Below are 14,657 nucleotides of genomic sequence, written 5' to 3' on the forward strand. Positions count from 1 at the left end.
TTATTTGTAGCGGGAACATTGTTTGTCCACTGAGACTTTTGAATAAACAAATATTTCTAAGTATACACCTTTAAGCACCAAGCAGGAAAGTTAGCCGGCACGCAGTCAACATAAAGGAGTACAAGTGTGATTATCAAAGCAAACATTTGAATAACTAACAGACTGAAAGAAAAATTTGGACTAAATTTACATGCTTTTCATGTTGCCTGTGTGGTAACCTTATAACCTTAGTCACATTCACGTGACAATGATCTTACAATAGTGCAAAAGTAGTGTTTTGCCATTATTTTACAGTGCCCTCCATAATTATTGGCACCCCTGAAAAAGATGTGTTTTTTAGCTTCTACTATTTTTTAAAAATTCAAATAATATGGGACCTTAATGGAAAAAAAGAGAAAAATCCAACCTTCAATACAAGTGCATTCATTCAGTGGGGAAAAATCCCACATAAAGAAAAAATTATTTGGTCTCTTCTGACCAAAGCACACGGACCGTGTGTATTTTTGTGTGAGACCAAGATTGAGCTTTTTGGCAACAAACACTCTTAAGTGGGTCTGGCGTGCCACGAAAGATGCGCATGCTGAAAAGCACCTCATACCCACTGTGAAGTATGGCGGTGGGTCAGTGATGCTGTGAGGCTGTTTCGCTTCCAAAGGCCCTGGGAACCTTGTTAGGGTGCATGGCATCATGAATGATTTGAAATACCAGGACATTTTAAATCAAAATCTGTTGCCCTCTGCCTGAAAGCTGAAGATGGGTCGTCACTGGGTCTTTCAGCAGGACACTGACCCTAAATATATGGCCAAATCTACACAGAAATGGTTCACCAAACACAAAATCAAGCTCCTCCCATGGCCATCTCAGTCCCCAGACCTTGTTTTGTTGGCAAAAGGGGGTTGTACAAAGTATTAACACCAGGGGTGCTAATAATTGTGACACACATTATTTGATGTCAAATAATTTTTTCTTTATGTGGGATTTTTTCCCCCACTGAATGAATGCACTTGTATTGAAGGTTGGATTTTTCTCTTTTTTTCCATTAAGGTCCCATATTATTTGAATTAAAAAATATATATTAAAAGCTAAAAAAAAAACATTTTTCAGGGGTGCCAATAATTATGGAGAGCACTGTAATTCCGTGTTTACACAGCCGTTATACTGTATGTTGGGAAAAATGCGTGCACACGGAAGCATAGACTTCTCTATCAGTTGACGGGGCTAGGGGCCGATCTGTAGGGGGCCTATTTTCAAAAACTTCAATTTCAAATATTTTCAGAACCAAAGCCGGGAGCGACCTGAAACCAAAACAGGCGCCTCCCCTAGGCATATATGAGTCTCCATGAGCAGCGGCATAAAAAAATTCAAAGTCGTTCCCTAATAAAATCCTGATTCAATATTTTTTAAACAAGTATAACAAAACTTAAAATGGCTATAAAATTCTCAAATTTTACGGTAGATGCACAAAAATCTATAAGTCACGTTAGTTTTTGCCCAATATCACAACTTAAATTTTTTTTTTTAATACTTGAGGAAAGCATGCAGAATCATCTTAATTTTACTCAACAAAAACAAAATTAGCATTTTTCTATGTACAATAACAACTTATTTAGGTTGAATTCCGCTAATGTGTAGAGATACAAAATCCAACATGGCGACCGTCACAAAACAAAGAGCTTTTTAAGTTAAAAATTCTTGTAAATAAATGCTTAAATCGCGGAATAGCTATAGATATGAACGTTAAACAGTCTAGATTCTTGGTTAAAAGCAAAAAAGGGCAGTTATCATTCATTTTACATAAATATTTCAAGCAAAAGTCACGGTTTTGTGTAATCCAACATAACCGCCGTCACAAAACAAAGAGCTTTTTAAGTTAAAAATTCTTGTACATGAATGCTTAAATCGCTGAATTTCTAAAGATATGAACGTAAAACAGTCCAGATTATTGATTAAAAGCAAAAAATGTATAGTTATCATTAATTTTACGTAAACGCTTCAAGCCAAAGTTACACAAATTTTATCCATAGATTTTTTTCACAACGTTTCAAAGTTCATGCATGGTGCTATTTAATATAAAAATTAATTACCTTGAATCCTCAACCAAATCACTCTTGAGACACTCCTGCTTGCTTATATGCAGTAAAACCTTCGTCCTATTTCCACCTAAATCCGCCGTTAGAACGCAGCGTGCGTTTGAGTTTATCACAGTGAAAGCCAACTGAACGTTCTGCCTGGGTCGGCCCCCTCCGGGAAGGCGTGGCGCATTTTCTGTGGGAGCTGTCTTTTCAACCGATGGTGGAGTCTATGACGGAAGGGTAAAAGTGCATGAAACCTCCAATTTGCCTATGCAGTATGCAATTCCTGCGTGTAACCATTCCCTTCTGCTGCTTTATTGAAGCTTATCGCCACTTACTGTTTGTTTAAATGGTGACGACGGGGTGAAGCGTTTTTAAAATTTCCACTCTGAAAGGCGTTTTCAAACTTTTGCGTTTTTAGCCCCCCATAACACTTGTCGCAATGTAAATGTTTTTGCCATTGTCGTGTAAATTGCCCCTTAGTTTGTGTGGGTAAGCTTATCAGCGCAATACTACACTACTTTTACTGGCTTCACTAACCATTAACTTTGTGAGTCAATGTAGTTTTTGTTGCTCATAAGATGAACTAGTTTGATACGGATGAGAAGTTTTTACGGTAGGAAAAACACTAATATGGACGTCAAAGTGATGTGTAGGGCTGAGCGATTACTTCATTGATTATATGCATAAGCAGATGCAAACTGACTAGTTTGGCAGATTTTGAATAGTCCCTCAAAAAGGGTCCCATGTTGATGTATTTCAGGCGACATTCTGCATCCCAGGTGAGGTCAAATACACATAGCAAAGAAAACCACACATTTGTGAACTATGATACAAAATCAGTTTCATTTTTTCAGTGTCTGCTAGCGTAATGGTTTAAAGTAATAAAACATGGTAGCAGCCACACTATAAAAAGTACTACTTTTTTTCACTTTAATCCATGTGTCCTATGATTGTCTGCCTGTATTTGTAATTGTTTGTTGCCTCATTTTTAAGACATCACAATACAAAATGCAATTTCTTGAGAAACTGCGATTGTAGCTTAGCTGTTGTAGTTGATATAATAGGTAACTTCTTGTTGATATGGGGGGATTTCGGGTTACTTCCTGTTGATTTGAAGGTGTTTCAGGTTCACTTTCTGTTCATATTGGGTCACTTCCTGTTGATTCGGGTGCATTTCGGTGTCACCTCATTTTGATATCTGGTCACCTGTGTTGGAAATCTATAGGAGTGAATGGATGTTTTTGTGCTATGAATGGCAAATAGTACCATTAGAAATCAATGGGAAATATATTCCATTAGAAATGAAGAGGTGTTTTTTTTGGGGGCAAATTTGTACGTTTTTAGCATGATAAAAAAGCTACATAATTTTAGTGCCCCTTAGCGTCCTGATTTTTTTTTTTTTTTTATGTGTCAATGATGTGATTTGGACAAAAATTGTAGGAATACTAGCGTTTTGAAATCCCACGTTTTTTTCCCCCCAAAAATCCCGCACGTTTGGATGAAAGGGTGTCAAATGAAAACGAGCCCGCGTTGCATGAGAATTCCGGTCAAACGGTTTTGGCTGGGAAGAAACACGATTTTTAAAAAAACCCATCAGAATATGATAGATGATAGATTTTGCATTTGACACAAAGTTACCATCAATTAGCTATAATATGTTAAGTCCACGACCGGATATCTCGGGATCAATTTGATATCTGTATCGGATTTCAAAGTTGGTCAACATCGGTTTATCGGTTAAAAATTAATTATCGGACAACTGTCTACGCAGCCGTAAAAAACGTTAGAATGTTTGATCATTCTATAGTTTTCATATCCGTGTACATGCTGACAGTTCTACAGATTTGGTCCTAACGTGCATGATAAAGGCGAAAATACAGATTTGAAAGCCTCAAATAACACATTGCTGCACGCTTGAGCTGTTGTACGCAGCTGGAAAATACCAGCACGGTCATTGACTTGCCGCCTTCTCATTGCACATTTAAGTGGGTCGGGCACCCACGTCAACACTATGTTGGCCCATCAGGTGATTGACGAGCCAAGCCCCCATATTATCAACAAAAGGGGACGTATCCGTCATGGTCATGTGTTGTTATGAAGTACTCTGTTGGGCAATCCTGCTTTTGTTGTATAGTATTTTTATGCAGGTGTCCTCATGTCGTCCTTTGCATGCTTGAGACATTGTTGGGACATTACCCAATCTAGGGCTGAAACTATCGATTAGTATTATTTTTTAGTCAATTAATTGATGAAATTGTTAGTTTGAATAATTGAATGAACGGATAAAGAACATAAAAATCAAAATACCCGAGCTGAGCCTCAAATCATATTAAAAAAATGAATAAATGAGGATCTAAGTACAACAAAAGAACAATTGGCTAACTTAAATAGCACAAGTCCGCTAGCTTAAATGCTATAAAATGCTGTTTTTTTTTTTTTTTTTTTTTTTTTTTTTACACAATGCTGTTAACAAATGGTTGAAACACATATTCCCACAAAAAATGGCTAAATATACCTATTAACTAAATTACGAATGCATTTAAAAATAAACATTAGCTCAAACAAGTTTTTCTTCAAACAATACAGAATTGCGCCTTCATTTAAAAATAAAAATACCTGAGCTTAGCTTCAAACGGCATGAAAAAAATAAATAAATGAGGATTTAAGTGCAACAAAAGAACAATTGGCTAATGTGCAGAGCAAAAGTCTGCTAGATTAAATGCTATAAAATGCTAACGTTTTATAATGCTCGTAAAAAATCGTTCAAACACATGTTCCCACAAAAAAAACAAAACAACAACTGCTAAATATACCTCTAAACTAAATTATGAATGTGTAAACGATTGTTAGCTCAAAAAAAAAACTTACAACCTTATGCTGGTCTTAACAGGGAGAAACTAGATTCAGCCATTTGAAATGAGTTATATCATATTCACTGTTGCCACTAGAGGGCAGTGTAGCCACCCAAATTAATAAAACTAAATGCAAACACTTTCAAAACAAACCATTACAATGCCCTTTTAATTAAACGAGCACTCAAAGCAGTAAAATTTATTCGAATCTTTTTCCAATCGAATAACTCGAGTTAATCAATTAATCGTTGCAGAACAAATGTAATCTTTTTTTTGTGCTTTTTTTGACAGGAAAATTGTGAACTGGTTTGTCAAAGTCAATACCCCCCTGCAGTACTATCACCTGTTCAAGGGGTAACGTGAGGGAACGGATCTGTTTTAATACGCGCTTTATTTGTGTATATTTATCTACCTTCTCCCCGGGCTGCTACTTAGCCTCATCCAGCTGCTGTTTTCTTGTCCTATGTTGATATTAGCTTGCAGATATGAAAGCCATGTGTTGCCTGCACAGCCTGTGGTGTTCCCAGACTTTTGTTCTATATCTCTAGCTACTGAGACAACAAAACTCTCTCTACAGATGGACTTTTCTAGTTGTTTTTTTCCCCTTTTAATAAATTTAGTCTGTACTTGGTTTATTTTTTTAAGGGCGAAATTCAATTAAGTTGTACTATACCGCTAGGAGCTTTCGGCGTATCATGTGCTGACAAAGGTGGAGGTATGCATTCCTGGAAGTTGCGTAACTCCGCCGTATTTGGCTTTGTCATGTGGTGAGAATGAACTCTGGATCGTTTCCAAACTTCCCAAGCAGCTCATTAGTTGCTGCTGAAGGGATTTTTTTTCTCAAAAGCGATGAAAAGTAGTGCTCTAGCTCTAGAAACAAATTTCCCATTGAAATAAACCCAAGACTTTATTTTTCTTTGTTTTAATTATTAAGGATAGCACCGTAGTGCTCTATAAACCTGTATATTAGGCCTGGAGCTAATATTGATTTTAATAGGGCTGCAGCTATCGATTATTTTAGTAGTCGATTAATCTATCAACTAGTTAGTTTGAATATTCGAGTAATCGGATTCGAAACATTTAATGTGTTTGCAGGATCAATTTTATGAAATTTAAAATAAAGTGTTGCTAAGATTGCACTTTCAAAAAAGCATTACATGCAAGTACAAAATAAAATTTCGGAGTGTTTCTTCAAACTATGCACAGTTGCGCTTTCATTTAAAAATGAAAATACCTGCCTTAGCCTCAAACGGTATTAAAAAAATGAGGATGTATGTACAACATATTAAACCTACAAATGTGTCAGATCATTTTGCCTGACCCTTTGTAAGTTTTTTTTTAGTGCTGTTAACAAATGGTTCAAACACATATTCCCACAAAAAACGACTATATATACCTATAGACAAAATTACAAATGCGTAAAAAACATATTAGCTCAAACAAAAACTTAACTTATGTTGGTCTTAACAGGGAGCAGCTGGATTCAGCCATGTTAAAAGAGTTATGTCATATTCACTGTTTCCACTAGAGGGCAGTGTATCCACCCAAATAAATGAAACTAAATGCAAACACTTTCAAAACAAACCATTACAATGACACTCTAATCAAGCGAATACTTTTGAGGCTTTTTTCTAATAGAATTACTCAGAGTTAATTCATTAATCGCTGCAGCACTAGATTTAATAGCATTAATTTGTTGATTATTTTTTCGATTTATCGATGAATCTGGTTGGAAAAAATTGACATCCTAAATTTGGAATTTGCATTATAGGAAATGCTTTGTTACGAATTGATTTTGAGGAAATTACTGTTTTTGGGCCTTATCGTGTCAGAATATGTGCAAAAATGCTGCTTATTGTATCTCCAAGTCAATGCAGATGTTTTTAAATGTTATATTTTGATTAAAGAAAGCTAAGTGTATCGCTTTGATTGAGGACGAGGACTATCTCGGAATTACTCCTGTTTGAATGTTTCACACATTTAATTTCCATAATAAGTACATAAAAGATTCATAAAATTCCTGAGTGTTTTTTCAATCTATGTAGACTTGCACTTTGAATTCACAAGAACAATAATTAGAATACCTGAGCTTACGGTATTAAAAAATAATGAGGTTCGAAGTACAACAAAAGAACAATCGACCTACCGTAATTTCCCGACTATAAGGCGCACCCGTGTATAATGCGCACCCCAAATTTACTTGTAAAATCTGGGGGAAATTATTGTACCCGTTTATAACGCGCACCCTAATTTTAGCACCAATAAATGGAAGAATACAAGAAAACAGAGCTCGTGTACAGATACAGAAATGTCATTTTACTGACTGGTGAAACACAGCAAAAGCATAGCATATTGGTAGTTCAAAACATTACCATAAACTGACAATATTTGCGGTAATAATATGATTTGACAACTTCTCCAACTTACCAGAATCTAGGAGAAAACAAAACAGATGTGACTTTTCTTTTAAAGGCTGCTGTATAACTGTCTAGTTTAGAGCTGAAACGAATACTCGAGCAACTCGAGTAATTCGAGTTTAAAAACTGATCCGAGTAATTTTATTCACCTCGAGTAATCGTTTATTTTGACAGCTCTAAGCATCACGTTTCGCTCGGACTACGTTTAATGCGGGACAACGCGCCGACGTCACGTGCGTAGAGGAAGAAGCAATAAAAAAATATAAAAAACATTTCCGTAGCCGACAGCCGCTCCAAACTACGCCGACGTTGCTAAAAACTAGCCCGCGTGATGTTAAGTTGGTAGCAGGTAGCATCTGAGGAGTCTCATAGAGATCACATGTATGTTGAACTAGATGCAATATGATAGACTCGGCCGGGTCTGGGCAGCGGTAATAAACAGCGGCCATCTTAAAGCAGTAGAGCGCTAAGCGCTAATAAAGAGCGCTAAGCGCTAAAAAATAAGATTAACGTTACTGTGTGAGTCACTAGCTCACGCAACGTTAGCCCTGCGGAGGGCTAGGTTTCTATTAATTATGACCACTTTCGATGCGTGGCTAACGTGTCTTACATACAGGCTTTAACATAACATAGCTTTGTGGAGTGATAAGGGTGTAAAATAAAAACTCAATAATGCTAACTATCAATTTTAGCTTAGTAGTCATTGCTGGATAAAACACCAAGTAGCACTGGTCCCTAATGTGCTCCAATACAGCCTGTATCATACATTTATCTTGAACACTGCAAAAACACAAAATCCTATCAGGACTTACAGTTTAGAGTAGCGTAAAACTTAACTAGAACTTAAAAATGGCTTGACACAAATAGAAATTCAATTGAAACAGGTGGGAAAAAATCCTAACTTTTAAGTGATGTGTGTTATCAAGCGTAATGGCATTTTTAGGTATAAATAAATATATACTTTAATAAGATCTAAAGGTTTTTTGAGTGAAAGCAGTGAATTTGTCTTTTTTTTTAATTCTAGTTACATCTGAGATGCAATTGTTGGCTGTTTTCAACAATATACATCGAAAATAAAGACATTGATTGACTGAAAATGGTTCAAGATTAGATGAAATGTCTTGTTTTCTCATGTATATTTATAATTGCTCTTCACCTAAAAATATATTTGTTTTATCCGATTACTCGATTAATCGATAGAATTTTCAGTCGATTACTCGATTACTAAAATATTCGATAGCTGCAGCCCTAGTCTAGTTTCATCATGATGAATAAATGTTTCTTCCATGGATTGATACGGTAAAATGAAAGTAAGAACGTAAGTCGGAAATCCGAGCGCGCTCATCGTTGTCGACACGACAGTAACAATAGGAAGTATTGTTATTTGGGTTTGAGTTTCTTGAGGGACAGATATAGTTGACGGACACACACAGGAAGTCTGTGTTGTTACGTTTGTTATGGTCCGAGTTGCGGAGCTGCAATGAATTTTGACTCAAATGAGTTAAAGAAACTAAATTCTGTGCTTTATGAAGAGTGAAAAAAGCAGAATTTAACACAGACGAAATCATTCGGCCGATTGGAGCGAAGTATTACCGAAACAAAATGGTGACGTCACGTACCGTAATGGTCGGCAACGGATCGCCGCATACGTTTCTTCAACACACGTGGCCGTGTAAAAAAAAAAAATCGGTTTATATATATATATGTAATATATATATCTGTCTCCATCCATGTACCCGTTTATAATGCGCACCATGATTTTACAAGTTGATTTTGGGGGGGGGGGAAGTGCGCGTTATATTTGGGAAATTACGGTATTTGGCTAACTTGCATAGCAAAAGTACGCTAGTTGAGATGCTACAAAATGCTAACAATTTTTTTTACAATGCTCTTAACAAATCGTTCAAACACATATTTACACAAAAAAATGCTAAATATACCTCTAAACTAAATTACGAATGTATAAATTATTTTAGCACAAACAAAAACTTAAAACCTTATGTTGATCTTAACAGGGAGCAGCTGGATCCAGCCGTGTTAGAGGAGTTATGTCATATTCACCGCTGACAGCAGAGGACAGCGTATCCACCCAAATCAAAGAAACTAAATGCAAACACTTTCAAAACAAACCACTACAACTCCACTAATTAGCCGAATTCTCAAAACTGCAAAATTTGAGTCGATGCTTTTTTCTAATGGAATTACTCGAGTTAATCGATTAATCATTGCAGCACTACTCTAGAGTATAAGTCGCACCCCCGGCCAAACTCCGAAAAATACTGCAATAATTTAAAAAATAATTGCCAGATCAATAACAGATTTATGCTTTCAGGAGAAGGCAGTAATAGTCTTACGTAGGGATTAATCAAGGCTCTATTTAAGAAACTATAGTGTAATACGCTAATAATTCGTCTGAAATTTTAAAAAATCTTTTTCATTTTCACTCGCTGGGAACTCAAAATTCTAACTGTAAGGGTTACCAAGCTACCACTGTAATTTGTGTGTGACGCTAGTGAGGGTAAGAGCATTTTTCGGGACAGAAGAAGCCAAGTGTAAGTAGCCGCGGCAACAGCTTTCAGCTGGAATGGAAAGGATGCAATAATCTGTGCTGGCTGCTGCCAAGCACTGAAAAACTTTGGCAGTTCCTGAATAGTGAACTTTTTGTTTTCTTCTTGCCTCCTCCCAGGCTGCAAAATACTGTGACTCGCCTTACCGTGTCCACCCACGCTGACAGACCAATCACCGGCGGCCTCACCTTCGCCATCTGCGCATAGTCTCTCCGCTTCCACGCCTCGCGTCAATCACACGCCGCCCGCCGAACTCGAGAAGGATCAAGTCTCATAGCACCCACGCGTGTTCTCAACAAACATGGCCAGCAAGCTGTCCCAATTCGGCAAGAAACTTCTGCGTCGCCGCGTCCTGGACTTCTCCGGGGAGGAGACGCGCTTCGCCCGCTGCCTGTCCACGTTGGACCTCATCGCCTTGGGAGTGGGCTCCACCCTGGGCGCGGGCGTTTACGTGCTCGCCGGCGAGGTTGCCCGGGAGAAGGCCGGGCCCGCTATTGTCCTTTGCTTCCTCATAGCCGCGCTGTCCTCTATGTTGGCGGGCCTGTGCTATGCCGAGTTTGGAGCCCGTGTCCCCAAAACGGGCTCTGCGTACCTCTACAGCTACGTGACTGTGGGTGAGATCTGGGCCTTCATAACGGGGTGGAACCTCATCCTTTCATATGTGATTGGTAAGTCTTCCACATAACCTCATTTAGCCCTATCCATATAGCATGTATGTTGACTGAGAAGTAGGGATTTGACAAAATTTCAAAATTAGTGCTGCAACGATTAATCGATTAACTCGAGTATTGGATTACAAAAAAATATTCAAATTCAATTTTGTTGCCTCGAGTATTCGTTTAATTAAAGTGGCGTTTTAATTATTTTCAAAACGTAACGTAAGCTAAGTTTTTGTTCGAGCTAATGTTTTTTAATGCATTCTTAATTTAGTTCATAGATATATTTAACCGTTTTTTGTGGGAATATGTGTCAGCCATTTGTTAATAGTAGCAATGTCCCGATCGATCGGGTCCGATCACGTCATTTTCAAAGTATCGGAATCGGCAAAAAAATATCGGACATGCCTTTTTTTAATGTTTATATATATATTTTTTAATTAAATCGTTTTCTAATTGTATTTAATGTTACAGACATAATATGTTACACTCATCCAGAGTCTTTAGTTTTGGCTTAAGGTAGGGTTATCAAATTTATCCCGATAATGGCGGTAATTAATTTTTAAAAAAATGTATCACGTTAAATGATTTAACGCAATTAATGCATGCGCTGCACGACCCACTGACGCATTGTCACGCTCAATCTGTTATGGCGCCGTTTTACCTATATAGAGAGCTAAAAGGCAGCGTAAAATGAGTGGAGTGAATTTTGGAAGCCTTTGGAGCCTTTCTTTAATTGTCTAAAGCCTTACAATCCCTCTCCCTACGATTAGAAATACCGTGGGAAGCAATGTGGGGAAGCAAGGTGGTAATTGATCTTTTTCTTAACACCCTATGTTATTTCCAACGCAGAGAAGGTATATTAATTGGTAGCAATATGCACAGTCATGGTTCCACTTCCCATCATGCAATTGGGCATGGCTACAGTATCATTTACTGAAAGCTCAACAAATACACTAGATGGCAATATTTAGTCACAATATACAATGTCACATTTGTCCTTTAAGAATTACAAGTCTTTCTATCCGTGGATCCCTCTCACAGAAAGAATGTTAATAATGTAAATGCCATATTGAGGATTTATTGTCATAATAAACAAATACAGTACTTATGCAGTGTATGTTGAATGTATAAATTCGTCCGGGTTTTTTTTTATTAATGCATTGCCAAAATGTATATGATCGGGAAAAATTATCGGGAATGATTGGAATTGAATCGGGAGCAAAAAAAAAAAGCAATCGGATTGGGAAATATCGGGATCGGCAGATACTCAAACTAAAACAATCGGATCGGGAGCAAAAAAACATGATCGGAACAACCCTAGTTGAGAGCATTGTTTAAAAAAAAAAAAAAAAAAAGGACTTTTTCTGTGTAAGTTAGCCAGTTTTATATATATATACTGTTTGAGGCTCAGCTCAGGTATTTAAATTTTTCATGTTCCGATTACTCGATTATTCGAACTAAGTACAGTAGATCATCGATTGATCGACTACTAAAATATTCAATCAAAATGGTGATATGTCGTGATACTTTGTATCCCAAAAGGTTATTGATATGCGGCTGCTAATAATTGATATATCGTTGTAAAAAGGTGTCACTGAACAAAAAAAGGAACCAACAAGTGGCTACCAAAATCTTCCGCTAGAATAGTGTGGTTAATGGCTGCCACTGACGTTCATTCGAAACCAGCGCATTCTCAGCCAGTCTTTCTGATTTTAGGGGCATTTACAGGTCACTTCCTGTTGGGTTTGAGTTTGAGTCTCTGCCTATTAATTTGAGGAGATTGACGGGTCACTTCCTGTTCTGTAACCCAAAATCAACAGGAAATGACCCTGAAATGCCTCCAAATTAAACTCATTAGTTGCCATTGCCCGCCATAGACGTCCAATCCGTTTGAAGTGGGAGGGTTGGCAGTGAATTAACAAATGTTTATTCGCTGCCACCCTCCCAGTTCAAATGAATGGGACATCTACTAGTGACAAACTCAATTTAATTCACAGCAGAAGGATGAAAAGAGCTTGTTTTTCTGTTAATTGTTTTGTTGAATAGCTTAGAAAGATTTCCTAACCTATGTATAAATAATTGTTATATCGCCACATTGTGAGATCGTTTTTGTAACACTTGTATCTCGTATCGTATCGTGAGTGCCCTAACTTTTATAGTTGTTTCAAGTTGAGAGCCGAAGCTTGGTTGAGTATGTTGTGCTAGCCAAAATATGAGTTGCGAACCATGCTAATGCTAATGCTATGGGACATTAAAAGTACTTTTAATACACTTGCAGGCAACAACACATATGCAAAATGGCAAGGAGATGATACACAATACTATGCAGTGCTAAGTTGAAAAATAAATCGCACTTCTTTTGTGCATTTTTTTGTTTGTAGTAGGGTTGGGGAATCTTAAATGGAACCACGGACAGAAAGTCTTGTAATTCTGAAAAGATAAATAAACCCCTCTTGTTTGGTTTTTATAAAATTTGAAAAGTTTAACTAGTAGGTCGCTATTGTTGTTGACGTCGCAATGCACTCTGGGTGGTGACGTCACTGGGCAGCGCTGCCATACTTCCACAGTGTCACTCGTTAGCTACATAAACATGTGGTTAATTCTGCACTTCCAATTTGAACCCGAGCGGAAAAGTGATGAGCATTAAAGCATTGTCGATATTTCTCAAAACGAGCGACAAAAGCAATTAAATGAAGATCTCCAGCGGGATTCGAACCGCCATTTCCCATGCGACAGACGAGTGCGTATACTACAGTACTATACTTCTGCGTGACGTTAGAGTCATAATTTTCCGTATAAAGCAATTGCAACCCACATACTTTGTCTGTTTGTGCAGTAAAAACCTAAAAGGGAAACGCAGTTGAAAAGAAAGTGCGGCTGGCTTGTCCGCGGAATTAGAAAACGTGGCTCCCTCTAGACAGCAAGCAGACAACAATAACATAGGGATTACGTAAAACGGTTTATTGAACAAACAAAAAAAACACGCAATCGCGAAAAGGGAGACACAAAAAGGGTCCGTGACAGTAGGTCGGGATCAATAAAAAAACAAACCCTGATGCAAAAGAGCGGTGAGAGGTACACAAACAAAAAATAAAACAAGGAATGATACTACAAGCAACGAAAAGATATACAAACTGTCAAATGGCAGCAAGTCAATATCTCGGCAAGCCGCCTAGGATCGGTTTAAAGACACTGCTAATGAGCTGGAATTGGATGCAGGTACGACATTGGGAACTCATCCCACATCTCTGTAACAAAAAAATCTGACCAGTAGCAGAATGTGACAAAATCATGCCAGTTGTCATACTAGCTTAGCTTGCAAGCTAGCACATCTATTCTCCCAGTCCAGGCCAACTGCGTCATTACCAATAGCGTGCATTGCGCACGTAAAACATTGCGCCCTCCGTAAGTCAAAACTTGTACAAAACATTACAGATTTTAAATCAATGGCAATATGTGTTTTTAATAACATATTTTAGTAAAACAGAACAATCGTGGCTTATTAGAGCCTACAAGTTAAGTCCGAGGTTCACGTTAAGTATTCATTTGAGATAAATGAATACTAAACGCACATAAAAATAGAAAAAGCAAGTTTAAAATAATCTAGATTTGAGCTCGTATGGATGCGAAAAATAACATTGTGATTCTGCTTTAGGCTAGCTCGCCCAGTGTCTACTCTAAATGTAGAGTTGCCACCTTTCAGAAATACGGGTCGTGCCCAAAATTGTACTGGCAGAAAAAAAAGGAACATCCTCAAAACTCCTAAAATGCATAGAAATGTATCTATTCATATAAGATTTAATTCCCAGTTACGGATTGTTCTCTATTTCAAGGGACGGGTTGCAACCCTATCTAAATGTGCATGGAAGCTCTTGAAAATATTCCCTGTGAAAAATGCTAATTGTTTCCAGGCACTGCAAGTGTTGCCCGTGCATGGAGCTCAACGTTTGACAACCTCGTGGAGCAGAAGATCTCAGTCTTCTTCAAAGCCTCCATGACAATGAAGGTCCCTGGAAAAGTGTTGGCTGAGTATCCTGACCTCTTCGCACTCATCCTCGTGCTCCTGCTCACTGGTGAGTCTTTCCTG

General features: G+C 37.7%; 1 protein-coding gene across 2 annotated transcripts in view; it reads left to right on the forward strand.

Annotated features, from left to right (window-relative positions):
• slc7a3a (solute carrier family 7 member 3a) overlaps positions 1 to 14,657 on the forward strand; it is a 36,161-nt gene that overhangs the window by 6,530 nt on the left and 14,974 nt on the right. For both annotated transcript variants that reach the window (XM_057820726.1, XM_057820727.1), the window contains exons 2-3: positions 10,031 to 10,579; positions 14,482 to 14,643. In XM_057820726.1, the coding sequence (XP_057676709.1) occupies positions 10,213 to 10,579; positions 14,482 to 14,643 (529 nt within the window). In that variant the 5' untranslated portion in view covers positions 10,031 to 10,212. The remainder of the gene's footprint in view (positions 1 to 10,030; positions 10,580 to 14,481; positions 14,644 to 14,657) is intronic.

The sequence above is a fragment of the Corythoichthys intestinalis genome, chromosome 18 (assembly GCF_030265065.1).
Source record: "Corythoichthys intestinalis isolate RoL2023-P3 chromosome 18, ASM3026506v1, whole genome shotgun sequence".
Classification (NCBI taxonomy): domain Eukaryota; kingdom Metazoa; phylum Chordata; class Actinopteri; order Syngnathiformes; family Syngnathidae; genus Corythoichthys; species Corythoichthys intestinalis.